Source organism: Vicugna pacos, chromosome 2, assembly GCF_048564905.1.
Source record: "Vicugna pacos chromosome 2, VicPac4, whole genome shotgun sequence".
Lineage (NCBI taxonomy): Eukaryota > Metazoa > Chordata > Mammalia > Artiodactyla > Camelidae > Vicugna > Vicugna pacos.
Window position 1 is genome coordinate 64,712,937 of NC_132988.1, and position 19,263 is coordinate 64,732,199.

Sequence of the window (19,263 nt, forward strand, 5' to 3'; positions counted from 1 at the left end):
TTTTCAAATTTCATTGTGTGTATTGCATGTTCACAGATGAATTCATCCTCAACAATTAAACAAATTCTGAGTATTGATCATCTTAGAATAGTGAAAAATTTATTATTTAATGTGCCTGAAAATCTGAAAAATATTTGATGATTAAATGAGCCATGAATCATCAACATCTTCATTACATCTCTTTACGTTATATCATGCTTTATCTGGAATTCTGATCAATGCATTTCCATGACTTTGAAGGCCATATATTTCCATACCCTCAAATGTATATCTCCAACACTAAGTTGTTTTCATAGCTGCAAACTTACATATACAATTGAATATTTAACACATTGACACGGATGGCTCACAGTGATCACAAATTTAAAAATGCAGAACTGAATGCTATATGGGTTAAGCCAAGAACTGCTTCTACTCCATTAATGAAACCAATATTGAATTTTTCAAGCCAGAGTCTTTATATAAACCGTAAATTTTCAACTTCATTATCTGGGAAATCTGAGCTTTACTGATTTGATCTCCTATGTTTAAAATCATCCCCCTTCTGCTGTCAAAAATTTTTTCAGTATCACCTACTAGAAACATATTAGGTAATCATTAAACATTCACTGAAGAAATTAATATTCAGTGGAGATATAGAGTACCTAATATATTCAATTTATTTAATTATCTTATATGTATAATAAAATATCTTATTAACTGACTTTACAGTTTTGTGCATACATTTATTAATTGTTTTATTAATTTTTTTCAGATTTATTTAGGCATAACTGACAGATTAAATGGTTAAGATATTTAAAAGGTACAATGTGGTAAATTGATACACATATACATTGTTAAAGGATTCCCTTGTTGAGTTAATTAACATATTCATCATCTTACCTAATTACCCTTTTTGGTTTTGGTGGGAACATTTAAGTTCTACTCTCTTAACAGATTTCAATTTTACAATACAGTGGTATCAGCTATAGTCATCATGTTATGCAGTAGATCCTCTGGTCTTATTCATCTTACAGCTGGAAGTTCGTACCCTTTTACCAACTTCTCTTTATTTCCCTCAAACTTCAGCCAGCAACAATCACTTTTCTACTTTCTTATTCTATGAGCTTAACTTTTTTTTTTAATTCCACATATACGTAACACCAGGCAGTATTTGTCTTTCTCTGTCTAGCTTATTTCTCTTAGCATAATGTGTTGTTGTAATGACAGAATTTCCTTCTTTTTAAAGACTCAATGATAGTTCATTGAATATATATAATGCACATATATATAATATATATACATTTTTTTTTATCCATTCATCTGTAGATGGATACTTAGGTTGTTTCCATACCTTGACTATTGTAAATAGTGCTGCTAATAAACATGACAGCACAGATATCTCTGAGATGGTAATTTTGTTTCTTCTGAACATATACTCAAAAGTTGGATTGTTGGATTATATGGTAATTCTATTTTCAATTTCTTGAGGAACCTCCATACTGTTTCCATAGAGGCTGTGCCAATTTATATTCCTACCAGCAAGTGCACAAGGGTTCCCTTTTCTTTACATTCTGGCTAAAACATGTTGTCTCTTGTCTTTTTAATGATACCTACTATAACCAATAGATAGCCAATGAGGTTATATCTCATTGTGGTTTTGATTTGCATTTCCCAGATGATTAGTGATTTTTGAGCATCTTTTCATGTACTTAATTGGCCATCTGTATGTCTTTGGAAAAAATGTCTACTTAGGTCTTTTTTCTACTTTCAAATTGGGTTATTTATACCTTTGCTATTGTATGAGTTCCTTGTGTATTTGGGATATTAACCCCTTATTGGATATGTAGTTTGCAAATATTTTCTCCCATTTCATAAGTTGTCTTTTCGTTTTGTTGATAGTTTTCTTTACTGTGCAGAAGCTTTTTAATTTGATGTAATCCTGCCTTATTGTCTGTAATCCTACAGTTTTAGAAATATTTTACAACTTATATACATATATATATATATGTATCTGCTCTCCTCTTTCTCTTTGTTATGTTTTTCCAATGATAAAAGGATATTTAATATTGAAATAACAAAATTACAAATATCATCTTTAATTCAAGTTTCATTGAATGAACCTGTCAGAATAGTCTAGGTTATACAACTCAGTAGTTTGAAACAATATATGCTTATGTTTCAACCTTACATGTGTATCACAGATTGACTGGTGGAACCACTCTGCATTTTCCTCACTCTAGGATCCATATTAACAAAGCAGACATCATATGGAACATTGTTTGTTTCCAAGGCAGAAGTTAGGGGGAAAATGGTGAAATTAGAGTAGGTTCTTAAAACTTCCATCAGGAAATGAATACATGCCTTTCACTCTCATTTCACAGCACACAACAAGTTACTTCAAAGAGTTAGGCAAGTTTAATTCTGCCATGTTCCTGTGTGAGAACTAGGGAAAAAATCTTATTAAAGAATACTAATATTTGCCAAAGTCTACCCTTCTGATCAAATAATTCTTCCTCTATCATTTACTCATGGTATGTGTTTTCAAAATGCACACACCATGTCCTCATGGAAGCAGCACAAAATTCCTTCTAGTTATGGTGTTGATCTCAAAGCCCAAGGTGTCTGAATGATATGAGGTATTATATACCTATTCATTCAGAGACCTATAAACCAAAAGACCAGATATCTGCTCTCCTAAAGCCCATTTCCTGCCTATGGATGCTAAGGAACCAAAAATGACTTTAAGGCTTCTAAACTCAGAGTTTCTAAAATGTTTAAAATTCTATCTAGAATATTCTAGAAGACAATAAAACCAGACACTATTCCCATCTTTTCTCTGTATGTCATAAGCAAGAAATGCCATGCATATCTCACTCACTCATGATACAGATAGATATATACATATAAAGTTACATATATATTTCCAAACATCATTTATTTATATATGTGTGTGTGTGCATATATATATGTATGCACACACACACATATACACAGAGAGGGGCTGGAAAATTTAGGGTTTTTCTCAAGATGGGAGGTAGAATATGAAATATTATTCATGTTCCTTCTGTTACATAAGACATATGCTTTTCATCTTTGACCAAGAAAGACATTAGTTTCCTGGGCACATGAGGGGAAATAAAAATGGTCAACTCATCAGCTGTCAAACAAATATAAGATCAACTATTTTGTTACATGCACTACAAAGTTACCCCCATCACCAGTGTGGCCTGCTATGTATAATGTCCATAAAAGTCATGATTGCGAATAATAATCCCCACTGCATATGGCGGGCAGTTTAGTCTCTGCTCCTCTTGGTCCAGAAGTGGTAACTATTAGGCATGATAACATCATCATTCCCCTCATTGTTATGTAGACAGCAATTTTTGGTAACTTTTATCAGTCTCGTTTGATAGTAGAAAAATAGTCTTCAGTAGTTGTGCAGGGGCGTGCACTCATCTCACAGGCTTAAATGTAGAAAAGGCAACCATATAATTCATAGTCCAAGTTTTAAATGTGAAAAAGCATTGTTTTTAAATGCACGGTGACACAAGAATAGAAAATATGATACTGGTAGGGAGTTCTACCTCTGGACATAGATTTTCTGGCTTCTGTAATTGAATAGACTCTAGGTGACAATTAAAATGATAATGCAGTAACAGAACCACTTCACCTATAATAACAAATTCCAAATTCTATTTCACCTAGTGATATTGTGGAGCCTGATAAATATATCTAATAGAAACTATAATGTATTTATAGTAAATATAGTGTGTTTACTCTGTTTTGCTAAATATACTGTGGATATTCAGGGAGGACAAACAGGGAGAGATTCTAGAGAGACAGCAGCTTGATAAACTGTGTGAGGTGAGGCCTTCTCCATCAGTTCATTAAAGAATTGGCTCCATAGGTGAATTCTCTACTGATGGGAACACCATGGTCATGCTGCAATCACTTGCTGAGAGTCAGCCTCTTCAACCTCCCAAATAAATAACTGTGAGGCAACAGCATGAGCAGATCTGAAAAAAAAAGTTATGCGTTCCATCACATACATGTTATGTGTTACAGAACTCCATGTAGTGAACTGTCCTTTAGGGACTGATGTGACAGTGACTGGTATGTGTAATTAGAAGAGACATAATCAGGCAAAGGAGAAATGGGTGTCTTTGTGTACAGAAACAAGATTAAACTTTGATTCCAGATTTTTTTATTCTGTTGTAACACAGTATAGTGTCAAGTTCAGTTAACTTGAAAATCAGGTGTTTTAGCCAAATTGTACTTCCATACTTAAACTATGACATACAAGGACCATTAATTTAAGTTACATGGATTCTACGATCAACAAAGGCCTAAGAAGACATTATGTCTCTACTATGCCAGAAATGCTCATTGAAAAGTAAAAGCAAATGAGTAAATGTATGGATCTATTTTTTATAATCATAAAATTATCTATTTGATTTATTGCCTCTCACTTCAAAATAAAGCAGATTTTATTTTAGCAATTGACAGGTTAGGGGCTGTTCTTGCTGTTTACTTTCTTATGTCGAGTTAAAAGAATTCTACATAAAAATAGCTCTTTAGATAAAACTAGTTTCTCAGTAATTTTAGAGTGAGAGCTTTTTCAGTTTTTTCTATCTATAAAAACAAAGTAGCATATCATCTGAATGATTGCCTCAGGTTTCTGTGTTAAAGTCCTGATTAAATTAGATTCAGACTATAACAGGATTTTATTAAATGAAGTTTATGAGAAGCAGACAATAAATATATATTCAATGGCACAGAGGCCAGTGTTGACAAATAAAGGACTCAATTAGACAGGCAGTAATTCATCAAATGTTTTGTGAAAAGAAATTACTAACTACATTACATTTTGATTTTTTTAAATCAAATAACCAATAATTACAAAATCAGAAACATCCAAACATGAAGTAATATTACGTGGTTATTTGGGAGGCAGTAAAAATGATAATGAGAAAACTTAAACTGCAATAAGAAAAAAAGGACAAGTAATCATTAATTCACTCTTTTTACAAAATGATGTTAAAGTGATGAATTTATAAGAAGGCAGAGGTGGAGCATTCCTTGATTTAAGAGTAAGATCAACTCTCAAATAAAATATCTGTTATCAAGTTGTACTAGGCAGTTCAAAATAAATCTGCCTAAAGGAGAACTAACTTCTGATAGGAAAACAAATGTGTGTGACATTCATAGGCTTTATGTGGTGGCAGACTGGTGGGCTCAGGTTACTTCACTGAATCCCGGTAGATCAACAGGGATTGAAAATTATTTGAAGACTGTCAGTTTAAAAATCCACTAATAAAATATAATATACTAATGGTATGTAGCCTGAAAAAGGTGCACATTTGAAACTGTTAAGTGGGTAGGGAATTAATCTTTGCCTTCCTTCCTAGATTCTCCAGAGGTGTCTTTATAGCAATATGCCTTCAGTTAAAGCCTGAAAGGCCAAGGATGTAAGGCATTTAGAAGAGATAATTTCTACTTTAGGAGATTGCCCTTTTCTGTTAAAGAAATCCCCAGGATGATCCTTCAGTGTGCTGGGACTGTTCATAACTGGAAGAGATTTCTAAAGCCACTCTCAATTTTTTCAGTAGAGAAAAAAAAAATCATCCATTTGGGCTCAGTCAGCACCTTGTTCTTACTTCTGTTTTACTCTGTGTTATATTACCTTGTGTTGGACTATTTACATGTGATTATCCATCACAATGTGGTGAGCATCTTGAAGAAGAGGGAACATTTTGGGTGGTTTATTTAGTTTCCATGCTGGTGTACCTAGTATCTGTAATAGGGTCTACCAGCTGGAAGGCTGGTATTATTCAAAAATGTTTAAGAAGAAAAACCAACAAGGAACAAGGACAGTAGGAGGGATGGAAGGAGAGAAGTGGAAGGCAGGCAATGTTCCAGGATTACATCCGTGCAAGATATTCTTGTCAGTACTTGATAATAATCAATGGGTAACATTTTAAGGGTAATATCACCTTCAAACAATGACTGCCTTCAAATCTTTGAGCTCTTATCACGGAGCCATGGAAATATCATAGGTTTTACAACAGAAAGTAAGATGCAATGTAAAATGAGATGAAGCCAAGATACATACGCTCTGATGTATGTATGATTTAGGACTGCATGGAACGTAGGTACCGTCATTACACATTCTAGCAAAAGTATAAATTTCATCACTCATGTGTTTCTAATAATGCAAACTGAAGCTTTCAGGGAGCACCAACATGTGCCCACCAACATGCGTTGTGAGAATATTAAAAGCTTAATATGATAGAAACATCAAATTCCACTTGCTGCGACATTGCCCCTGCAGTCCTCTTTCCTTTAAGCCTTTAGATAATTTTTTTAAATGGGTGTTTATTTCTTAATGTTGCCTTAAAATCTTGCTCATTTTACAAAATACTTTCGAGGAATAGTTATAGGAAAGAAAATTGTCAGTAGATAATTTTGAGTGCTGAGGTCAGTAAAAGGAACACTAGAAAAATTGTTATATTTTAGTAAAATTAAGATCACAGCAACAAGTAAGGTAATGATTTTGATAGTTGTCAGGCTACCAGAAAGTACAGTAAAATGTTATTCTGCACAAGGTACATGCTTAAAATATAATTATTTTTAATTTCTTTAAAAATAAATCAAGTATGAGCATGAAAAGGTCACACCAAAAATATTTCCCAGAAATAAATTATGTAAGCAGTCTTCATCTTTTTTTGTTTGAACTGTTAGATTATGAAAGAACCAAGAATTTCTTCATTGTGAACTTTCTGACAAATAGGAGAGCGTACACATCTTCAGGTTTTGCTGAGTTTAGCTAAATTACTCCCTAGCATTGCTGCCTGACTTTCACATTGTTTGACCAAGGAACCTGCAGGGAGCTTAAAGTGACTTGCCCCTCAGGCAAGCCGAAGCCCCCATGCATGCCAAGGCCTCCTCCTTCTGTGCTCCTTAGATAAAACCCTCTTGGGGTTTACCCAAACCCCAGTCTTTTGGTTTGAATTGACCAATCTGGCCTTAGCTGAGAAACCCGAAAGCACTCCATTTATGGACCCTAATGAAGGCATGTGTCCCAGGTCCTGTCTCTCTGTCTGTGTTCTTCAGTGTAGTCCCCTGAGGCCTGCTTGATTCTTCCTCCAGGACTGTGAGTAATAAACTCTATTTCATTTTCTCTCCTGGTCTGTTGTTGAATCTCAGCTTACCATCTGGCACCATGTGCCCCACTTAACAAGTGTTGATTTGACAAATTCATAACAGGTTTACATTTAGAGAGATTGCCGTAATTCATCACAAAAATCCCAGTAAAACTGAATTTAACTGAAGTAAAATGGTAATGGAATATTCCTTTAACCTGTAATACCACATTCTATTCTATTGAACCTGGATACAAACATTTGTCTAACCTATGTGGGTTGTAACTACATTTGCTAGAAAATACTATATATTTATTGCATAATTATTCTGTTTTGTTATACATATGATTTTCAGTAAAGATTAAATTAGAAATATATGTATGTGTGTATGTGTGTGTGTATATATATATATATATATATATATACACACACACTTAAAGGTTTAAGTGTGTCCTAAAAACATGCTCTATGATTTACATTTAATTTGAATTATTTTATACTTCTCAAACATGGATTATAAACACACATATGAGAAAAAATAATTTAACTTCAATGCTTTTATTTCACTGTGAACATTTTACTAAACTTTCCTTCATTTTACAGTTCTTTAGTACATTTAATTGATGTGAGAATTCTCATGGTATTATTAAATTTGTAAATTTTGTTAGCTGTGTCCTACTATATTCACAGCTCTCAGCTATAGCCGTTTCCTTAAGGAAATTCCTCATGAAAGGTGGTATTTGTTCAGGTGCCTCCAGTGAGATAACTTAGGTCAGTAAAATGTACGGGAAAAGAAAACGAGGCCAGTGCCCAGTGTCAAAAGCTGGTTAAGCGAGAGGCGGCTAAGTATCCCCAAAGTCTCCAAAGATCTCTTGATGTCATGTTGCCTGCAAATGTGTCGGTCCTGAACAGACTCACAAAAGATTTGCTTCTCAGTTTTACTGAACTCTCTGTCTTCAGTCTTTCTACTATCATTCTATCTTCCACATGGTTGCCAGATTTAATTTTCTGAATGGCAAATCTGAAAACATTATCCCTCTGACTTGAAAGAAAAGAAAAAGTCCAGATGGTTTTGCAAGGCACGCAGGCCCCCTACCCTACTCCCACCCATACCATCTATTTTCAGTTCGCTGCATTCTGCAGCATCACACCATGGACTGACTGACATCAGTCCAGAAACCTTGCTTGTTACTTTTCTACTTCTTTACTTTTGTAATGCTAATTATTGTTCCAAGAGGTTGCTCCTTCTACCCTGCCCATGCTAGTGAATTGTACTACATATTTTTAAAGATCCTTCTGAATCTTTCTTTCCACTGCATTCATCTTTATTTCTCATCCTCATGCTTAAACCACTATCAGATGTTTTCCCCAGCATCCTTTGTATAATTTGTTTTAAACTCTCCTATGCTTGTTGCCATATTATAATTTGTTTTAAAATGTGTAATCTCTCTTTCTGATTTGACTCATGCATATCAGGGTAAGGAAATGTGTTTAATTTTCAACCCCATATAACCTAACATATAGTAACCGCTCATAAAGCAACTAATCTGAATAACAAAGTAAACATAACCCTCTCGCCTCTACATTGTCTCTCTGGGATATAGTCACCACTTCACAGCAACATTCTTTACACAGAAAATGTTGTCTAAATCTTATGTTTTTTAGCGTGTGATCAGAACTATTAATTTTCTTCATTCAGTCTTGACTCGTGGGTTTCCGTAGTATAGTGGTTATCATGCTCGCCTGACAGTCTTGACTTAACAGGAAACAGGCTCTCTTAATTGCACAGTGTAGCCCTCTTAATTTTCTTCCTGTAATGGTTAGCTTTTCTTTTTTCATCTCATCTTTAAATTTCCTAGGAAAACATGATTTATTCACATTCATTCATCTAAAAATGTGTTATTTTAGTTTTAAGGTTTTTTTCTATATTTAAAACACAAACCTTTGAGAGTTATTATTTTATTACCTTTCAAGAAAGTATAATCTTTAGAATGAAATCCAAGAGGAGCCTGGATATGGCATGTTCCAATTTTGCATCCAAGATATATTTATTGTACAATAGCATTTAGGTCATTTGATCTGTTTGAATCATGGCAATGTTGAAAAGGTCATTTTCATGTCATCAGTTTAGTGTCTCCCAAACTATGTAGGATAAGGTATCATTTTTGAAAAAAATTCTGCTTTGTTGTGGACTAATACATCTGTCAAATACAAGGAAAATAAATTGCTAGAAATAAATGAAATACTGACCAAATACAGTCCTCATTTAAGAAAAGATTATTTGATTGAACAGGAACAGAGTTACTCTTTAAAATTGTTATGATAGCTTACAAATGTTCATTCCCAACTACTAGGTTGTATAATGTACATAATGGAGATTTCAACTAATTATTACTGGGACAAGGAACACATCTGCTTATGGGAGATCATAGCGGCACACGAAGGGGTTGCCATCTCAGCTGGACCATGAAGAATGATTGTTAATTAGACATAAGACTGTGACAGAACAGTCTAGGCAGAGGAATCAAATTTGATCAAAACTAAAAGAACAGAAATTACAAAATTGTTTTGGGACTGGTGAGTAGTGTAGAATGTTGAAACATTGAGTAATAGAGAAAAAGGTGGAAGATAATCCCAAATATGTGAATCAGACTACATAAGAGTCAGTAGAGTTGAAGAATGAAGTGTTTGGGGAAAATATATTTTTCAAGACTACTGCTACGTACAAAAGAGCCTTCCAGAAAACTCACGTTTCTCATTTCCCATTGCTTGTCTCCCCCATTTCAGATTCGATTTCTCTTCAAATCACTGTACCTTAAATAGTCTAATTAAATTCAACAATGACTGCCTCAGCATTTAATGCAAGGTATACTTACAGTGTTTCTCTATGCTTCTTAGCTGCATTTGACTCTACTGATCTCTTGTCACTAAAATATTCTTTATTAGGTTTTGTGATGGAATATTCACCATATTTCTTCTATCTCTCTGACTCCTCCTCTTTATTTTCCTTTTTCAGCTCCCCTTTATTTAAAACCTTTACATTTTAGAATTCCTCAGGTTTCTGTAGTTGGTTCCTTTCTCAGCCATCACACTGTTCTTTCTTAATTTTATCTTCTCTACTCCAGTGGCTGCAAGGATCTCCTCTATGTTTCTAACTCCCAAGACAACATGTTTCATCATGACCACCCTCCTGAGTTCTAGATCTTCTCACCCAGATGCCTACGGAGTATCTCACAAAGATCTCCAACTTAAAATGAACAAAACTGAGTTTTGGTTTCCTCCTCACCTCTCTACTTGTTGAATAACAACAACAATAGAAAGCAAACATGCAACAAACAAACATAAAAATCCACAAAAAAGATTCAGTTAATTATGCCATCCTCAGGATCTGCAATTCTCAAACAGCAATTTAATATCATACTCACATCTCCCATGTTCCTCATTCTTGACAACCAAACAACATGTCCTGTTGTTTCTACCTCCTAAGTATCTGTTATATCTTCCTATTTCTGTTTATCTTATTCACTGTCTGGACCACACATAAATACCATGTCTCTAGGGAGATTTTCCTGTTCCACAGATTAACTCATCACCCTGTGTTTACTACCATAAATCACTTTGTGCTCCCTCTTATGTTGCAGGTATCTTTGCACCTAAAATTACTTCTACAGTGTTTGTCTTCCACAGGAGAGAATAAAATCTACAAAAAATAGGAATTTTATCTTTTGCGTTAATGCATTCTCTCTAGAACACTAGATATACATCTTAACAAATATCTTTTGAATTAATACTTACAACACTATAACGACAAAATAGAGAGTTGGAGAACTACTGAATCTGATAATTTCAACTCTTCTTTTTAGAGGCATCCTCTAAAAGTTATTCATCTTTTTTGCCGTTCTAAATGGATTATCATTGCATATTATATATTAGGAGATAAAAATGGCGTTTTATTAACTCAACTGTAGATAAAAATAGTTTTCTTAGATGTGATATATTTGGAAAATAGAAAAATGTAGACAATTGATTATGTATAATAGTCTATATTTGTTAAACATTATTTATAAATAATTTTCTGGAGTATATTTATTTTTTCTCTACTATTACATTGATATGCAATGCTTTTACATCCATTGGCATCTTTTATGGTATATCATGGTATTAGTAACCAGTGCATATTATTTAGAGTATGAGAGTTGGATATAGAACTTTAGAAACCAGTGCTACAAAGATGGTCCCTGTGACTGTGCTTTCTAATTCTAATACTTCCTAATCATTTCAGAAAGGGATAGTAATAACTATCATTTTAAAATGCCTACATTTTACAGTCATACTAGAAAAGTATCAATTCAGATATTTTCCCTCTTCAGTGGGTGAAAAGTATTTTAAATATATTGCTACTACCTAAACTATGATGTTTATTTACAGAAAAATAACTATGTGACTGACATGGTGCTACATTTTGCATACATATGTAAAATTCTTAGATATCCTGGAAGACAGATATTTACCCTAATGGAAAACCAAGGATTAGAGAGTTAAGTAACATGTAAAGGTAATAAAACATTAACTATTTGCAAAGCTCAAGTGCAGAAACAAATAAGTCTGACTTCAGAGCATAAACCATTGCACCACATTGTCCCTCATCACATTGAGTGTTTGGACACTATATATCTTTTCTGAGAGAAATGTAAGTCAGGGCAGATAATGTTAAAGTACACTGATTCTTTTGAAATTAGAACTGCATGCTGTATTATAGAATTCCGAAGTATATGAAAAAGAGGGGTGAGCTTTGGGGATGCTCTGGGTTCATAGAAAATGATTATGTTAATTACCTCTTTGGAGAGGAACCATCCAACTCAATTTCTTAATTTTTTAATGATATAAATATTTTAACCATATTTTGTTTAATTCATTATTAAAGGGAATTTAAAATATTTTAAATTTCTAGGTTTGAATGTTAACTAGTGCTAGTATATATATTATATTATAATATATATAATGCTATAATATATATAATGCTCAAGAGCCTATCTTTGTCTTAAATGGAATGACAAGTGGACATCTTTCTAAAATAGCACATCTGCCCAGAAACACATTGTAGTGCAAATCAGATGTCCCAATCATGAAATTAAATAGAACATGAGAATTTTGGCTAATGAAAGTCATTAATATCTTTTACATAATAGTGTATAATAGTTAAGAGCAAGGCACAGAACGTGTGTTGGCCAGGTTCAAACCTTAGTTCTAACACGTGCTAAGTTCTTCTTTTCAGCTGTCTGTGCCACCTTTTCTTTTTTACATAAGTGAAGAATAATAATATATAAATCCTTTTAAAGAAAAGGACAATAATGAGCAGAGATATTGGACCAGGTCTAAGGAAAAAGAAAAAGCAGTCCAAATTTATATTAAAATTCTAGTCTAAGTGATACCAGAGGTCATAAACTTTGTTGCATCATGCAACATCTTAAAAAAAAAATAAGCATAAGGGGATAGAAGAGAGGAGCAAAAAGGGAACCAGAATGGAAGGAGAGTAAAAAAAAAAAAAAGAGAGAAGGAAAAGAGGAAGAGAAAAGCAGAAGATAAGGAGAAGAGGAATGGAAGAAAGATACTGTCATGTGCATATACATGAAATTCTGAAAACTGTCATTAGGCCATTTTAAGGCAGATATCATTCTCCTTTTACAGTTGAGCATATTAAGGTATAAATATGCTAAGTTGTATGCCCAATGAAAAATATTAAAATGTTAAATTCAGAAATTAAGAATTACCAAATTTTCTAACTGAAGTATTAAAAGTGCAATTTTTATGAAGCCTTGCTACCCTATAATTTTCTCTACTATTTTCTGGTGAAAATTATTATTTTTACCATTAGAAGGATTGGAGAATTATTGAGTACTTTATTTTATTTGTAAGAAGTATTGTAAAAGAAGTTAAGAATTTTGATATAGAGCAAATAAAACTATAGGAGAAAGAGGGGTCTTGAGGTCAAGTTTCTTGGAAAAAAGATTACTGAAAAAAGAAAGCAATGATATTGGAAATTTTTATCAACACTAGTGTTTTAGAGTTCTTTCCTTGCTCTTGAATCATCCACTTGTCACTAGATAAGCTTCTGACATTTTACAATAGGAGTGAAGCAAGAATAGTTAGCAACTTAAATTACCCAGTTAAATTTTTAAAATGTATTTTTCACATATATTTTTGGTGTTCCAAAAATATTTACTATGGTATTTAACAATATTTTTAATCTGCAATCCGTTTTATCATCCTTGATTAGTCATATTATTTTAATTATTTGTGGAAAATACTTAAATTAGTCAAATTAACATTCCCATCTGCATTACCTTCTTTATGAAAAGTTTGTTAGCTTATCAGAACATGACTATTTGTTAGTAAATTATACACTAATACAAAGTTAAATTCTGTACAACTTTGTTGGGAGCAAGTCAGGAAGAATTTTGGCATTCAGTGGAATTATTTAATTAAATATCTTTTTCTGTGAATATATCTACATTTATTTGATTGATAATTAGATTCAGAAAAATAGTAAAAAGTATTTTCAAATATACTCTTCTACCCCAAAACTGTCACTGCTAAGCATGAGTTCACTGTCAGATCCACATATCTCTTAAACAGGCATTAATTCACTGAGTAAATATTGGTTAAACACTTTCTTTGTACCAACCACTGTTTTAAATGTAAATACAGGAGTGAAAACAAAACAAATCCCTGATTTTGTGAAGCTAGAAAATAATTAACTAAAAAAGGAAAATAAACAGTATGTTAGATAGTAATAAGTACTAGTAAAGAAATAGAACAGGGAGGATTTAGAATATTGGCAGATTTTTCATTTTTAAATAGGTAGTCAGGAAAGGCTCCAAGGAAAAAGTGACAGGTGAGTAAAGACCTAAAAAAAGACACTGACCAGTTTTGAGTAGGAAATGATATTATCTGACATAATTTAATAGGCTAGTTCTGGTTGCTAGGTAGAAAATATATTGAATGTGCTAAGGACAGAGCAGAGGCTAGATTTAAGAGTGCTGGCAATAGAGATGGTGAAAATTTGTCACTCTGGATGTATTTGAAGGTTATCACATTGAAGATGGATTGTATGTGGGGTGTGAGATTAGGAGATGAGTCATAATGCCTGTAAGTGTTTGACTTGAGCTATTTGAAGGATATAGTTGCTACTTATTGACTTGGAAAACTCTGTGGAAAATTTTTCAAGGAAGACCAAGGGCTCAGTTTTAGACATACTAAGCTTGAGATGCCTAAACAACCAAACAAATGGATAGATAGATGGATTGATACATAGATATATAAAGAGATACATAGGTAAATATGCAGATAGATATATACATAGATACATAAATACATTTGCAGTTCAAGGGAAAAAGATAAGCTGCAGTTATATATTTATGAGTCATCAATAGGCAGATGATACTTAAAGCTATAAGATTCCATAAGGTAAATGACCACAGAAGGAGAGGAGTTCCAAGGACTGATTGGTGACAGTCCACACATAGTCAGATAATAAAGAAGCAGCAAGAGAAAAGGAAGAAACCAATGAAATGAGTTTTCTTTTAAAAAAAGTATGTATTATCCTGGAACTCAAATAGCAAAAGTGTTTTAAGGAAGAAGATGTGCTTAACAGTGGGAAATATTGCTGATTTACTGAGGGAGCAAAGCGTGACAGTTGACCTTTGGAATTAGCAAGGTATTTGTCACTGTGTCACTGGTGACTGCAGCAGGTTCATATAGTGGGAAGTGATGGAGGCAAATGCCTGAATGCAGTGGATTTAGAATAGAATGAGAAAAGGAAAATGTGGCATGACAACATGAACATGATGAAAGGAATGAGAGAAGTGGGATAGAAGCTGTAAAAGATAATGAAGGGAATAGAAGACTTTTTTTTTTGGTTGGTGTGTGCGTGTGCATGTGCATGTGTGTGTAAGTAAATAAAGAACATGGTTCAGTATATTTTCTTTAAACCCCGAAATTCTCTCAATGTTTTTGTTTTAGGATATCTCAAGTACATACTTTGTCTATTCTGAAATTAAAGTTATAATACTGTGATGCAAACAAAAGTTCTACTAGAGATCAGCATATATTACTAAGATACATACATCCTACTTATTTGAAAATTCGTATGTAACATAAGCATTGTAACAAATCATGTCAATGAGTAATTGTCAAGAAGTCTTGACAATGTACAGTCTCTCCCAGTGTAACAAGGTTCATCACTTATTTTTTTCATGGGTTTGTATTCACATTAAATTTCTCTCTCCAAATTGTTATGAAAACTTACAAAAATATTTTTGCACTATTATGTTCAAGGCACTATCCTAAATATGTTACATATCTCATGGCTACTCTTCACTATAGGCTTACAAAATAGATTTTATTAATCTGTTCTAAATAAGAGTCCTGGTGATCAGCAATTCAGTGACTTTCCTGAGCCTTGATAGACATGACTGATGGAGCAGGGATTCAGTCCAGATATGCTTAGTTCCAAAGCATATGACCTTTAACCTTTACTGCTTTTTAACACTATACTTACTGAAAGACAGGGACTAACTTATGAGAAACACTTCTTTTGTATACTGAGTAGAGCTAAGTACAATGAAAGGCAACTAACATGACTTTACTCTTCATAAAGCTGTTAATTTGTCTAAGAAAAAATAATATATTTGTTACAACAAACAGAATCATTTTTCTCACGTTTACAAATTTAAACTGTTAATAATCATGATGCAAAAAAGTGTAAACTAATTTAATTTTTTTCTTTTAAATGTCTTGCCATCATTATGAAACAATTTACCAAATTATAAAACTAAAACAAGACAAAATAAAATCCAGTTCTACTGACAAGTTTAAGATTTGAGTGCAGTAAGCTGCACATCGATGGTGTTGATTGTGCAATAAAAGCTGGTGAGGAATCCAAAATTAATCCTTTATCTAGCCTACTGATTTCTCTAAAGGTTTGCCACTGGAGATGCAATTACCAGGACTCTTACTGTTCAAATATAAGATTCTGAAACAAAATCCTTATCTCTAAAGAATGCTGGCTTTCTGCAAGCTTAATTATTTTTGCAATTTAATTAATATCTAAAAATGTAAGTCTCCATGTCTTAGTTTCAAATAAAATTTCAATAACAGAAAACTTAAATGTACAGGGAATATAATTAGAATCCCATCAGTTTCTCATTACTTCAAGGTGGATTTTGTGTCAAAATTTAGACACATACCAGAAAAGACAATGTCCAGTCACATTTTAGAATCTTGGTCTTTGGAAATCATTTATCTATTTAATATCCATTCCATTTATTGTTTTATTCCCCTTGATTTCATTCTATTTTCCTTATATGTTTTAAATTTTCAGAAATGAGACATTGCAACATCTGCAAGTTCTGGATGACAATTTTATTTTTTAGATTTGTCTTATCCTGTGTGATATAAAAAAATCCAAAAATTTAACTGAGATAATTAAATTGTAACATGCATAAAATTTGTAAGTTGAAATTCTATTGTACATAATATATATTCATCATTTATATATGGCTCCAGTGGTACTATAGAAAAAGAATATGATTTAGAGTTGTGAAGAAATGGTTTTGAGTCTCATACATCCCACTTATGACCTGCATGAACTTGTAAAAGTTCTTTACCTTTCATTTCCACCTGTAAATAAAAGTTGATATTGCCCAACTAATGTTATAATTACTAAATAAGAAATCACATAGTATCTTGTTGGCAATTAAAAGCAAGTAAATAATTTCTTCTCTTTCCCTCTTATCTATAAACACAGCTAGAACATAGATAAATGGAATCAGTGATTGAATTTTATTTTTAGGACAATGGCAAAAAACTTATTCAACATGCCTGTAAAGCAAAATAAATATATACTTTTATTAAAAATGTCAATCTTCCTCATAGTGAATTAAACTACTTGTGTTTTTTCAAACTTTTGAAAAACTGAAAACGTTTGTAATATTGTACATACACATGTATATCTACAATGTACATGCATATTTTTGTGTTGATTTTTTAACCTAGGATATAAGTTCTTGTTTCCTTAGTGAAACATCTGTAATATGAATTTAGAGATAGAACATATTAAGTGAGATATTCTTTACAGAAACTTAAACACTGTGGTTTTGAAATATGTAATCTTTTCATAAAAAGTGAAATATTCATATTTCAAAACAAATCAATTCTAAATTATTTTCAAATGACTAGATTTTACACATATGCTAAATATTATTTTTAATAACTTTGGTGCTTTTTGCTTGCTGTTTTCTACAAACACTGTTAAAACCCTATGAAAATTTGTATATTTAAGAAAGTGCATGAAGAGAAAAACCTAGACATTTTGTCATGTAAGCTGAGAAGGTGAGCACTGAAAATTTTACCTCCTGACAATGGTCAATGTTAGGAAGAAACCTAGAACCTACTAATTATTAGCTACCATTTAAACTGAATATGAAAGATGCAGTGTATATTTTCTACTGAAACAAAGTATATAAAATATACTTTAAAGTATATTATAACGTATCCATCTTACTCATCATAAAATTAACATTACAAACCAGGAATATATTTTGATATAGACTTGTTAGCATTTAATCAAGTGATCAATAATCTTTGGGGCAGAAAAGAGAAGTTTAAATAAATAAATAAAACTCACCTTATCCACAATACATATCTGCTTTCTGGTGTGAGCATCGAGAATTTCAATCTCAAAGTGAGTAGTTTTTACATGTTTAACTGCTGCAGCTGATCTTAGAGGGCCTGCTGAGAGTATAAGTTGCGACAAAGAGTGAAAATTTCTCAAGTCATTCTTCAGTATGGACCGTGTAGCTCTTGAGGAAATTATTTCTCTCTTGCGTTCTGAAGCAAGGGACTTGTGCCTTTTGAACATTGTGTGAACTACCAGAATCTGTCATGTCAACAGGAAACACTTGCAAGTGTGTTGCCTTCGAACCAGTTAAATACTGCTCGTGAAACCCAGAAAGGTCAAGTGGCATGCCATTCCAAGAGTTCAGTTTTATTTAGCAGGCTTGAAAACAATGACTGATCTATTTCTATATATAACACAGTATTGTGGATTGCTGCAATGTAGATTACTTTACCAGCATTCAAATTATTTCTCTCTTTCTTCTTTTATCTCTGCTTTTTAATATGGCCACTAATATCTGAAATTCCAAAGCAAGAAAAGAATAGACAACAGTTTTCATTATCTCTGAATTCTGGAGGCACTAATCTTCAAACACATATATTATTATTCACAATTCACATTTAGACATATTTAAAATTAGCATAGTGCTATCTTCTGGTTAAATTTAATAACACTTAGTGCATTACATAACATACTTTTTTTTGTAAATGTTTCCTATGATAAAGATTTGTACCATGTTTTTAATACATACATAAACATCTGATACAAAATGGATGAATTCTTCATGCTAAACAGGGAATAGAAAAATGGCAAATCATCTATGAGACTGGAATATATAGAGAGATATTTTATAATTTAAGAAAAAGGAAGTAAGTCTTATTTTAACATTTCTACACACATTATATCATTGGGAATCATTAAATTTATATACAAAATCAGGACTAAACATCACACTTTTCACAAAACTAAATTATGGTGAATTCAAATAATCTCAGAATGAACAATGAAAAATTATAAACAACCTGGGAAGAGGGGTTTGTGGAAAAGACTTCAAGTACTTTGTGACGTGTATAACTGATGAAGAAACAACCAGGAAACATCCAAACTATGTCGTCTCTGACTCAAAGGGATACTGTAGGAGAATATTCTGGGATGTTATCATCAATGAAAACATGAAAAGAAAATGGCTAAAATTATAGAGGGAGAAATCTATATATCTACCTGAGTTAATCTTTACTTTTATAATTAAATAAGATAATGTAATATTTATTTTTAATTGCACTACACCTTATGCACTGAAGATTCACTTACACGTTGTTAGGTTATCATTTTCATGTATAGACCACTATGACAGTCAGTATTTAATATTTAAGAAAATAAAAGACAGGAAAATAATGTGTATATATATTTGCACCTACACCTACACATGTTGTCAGTTTTATCACCCCAGTTGTTCAGAAC

The 19,263-nt window shown here is 32.5% G+C and overlaps 1 protein-coding gene across 1 annotated transcript in view; it reads right to left on the reverse strand.

Annotated features, from left to right (window-relative positions):
* Window positions 1-18,141, reverse strand: part of TECRL (trans-2,3-enoyl-CoA reductase like) — an 86,788-nt gene extending 68,647 nt beyond the window's left edge. The window contains exon 1 of the mRNA XM_006218767.3: window positions 17,812-18,141. Coding sequence (XP_006218829.2) covers window positions 17,812-18,045 — 234 coding nt within the window. The 5' untranslated portion in view covers window positions 18,046-18,141. The remainder of the gene's footprint in view (window positions 1-17,811) is intronic.
* Between the last annotated feature and the right edge of the window lie 1,122 nt (window positions 18,142-19,263).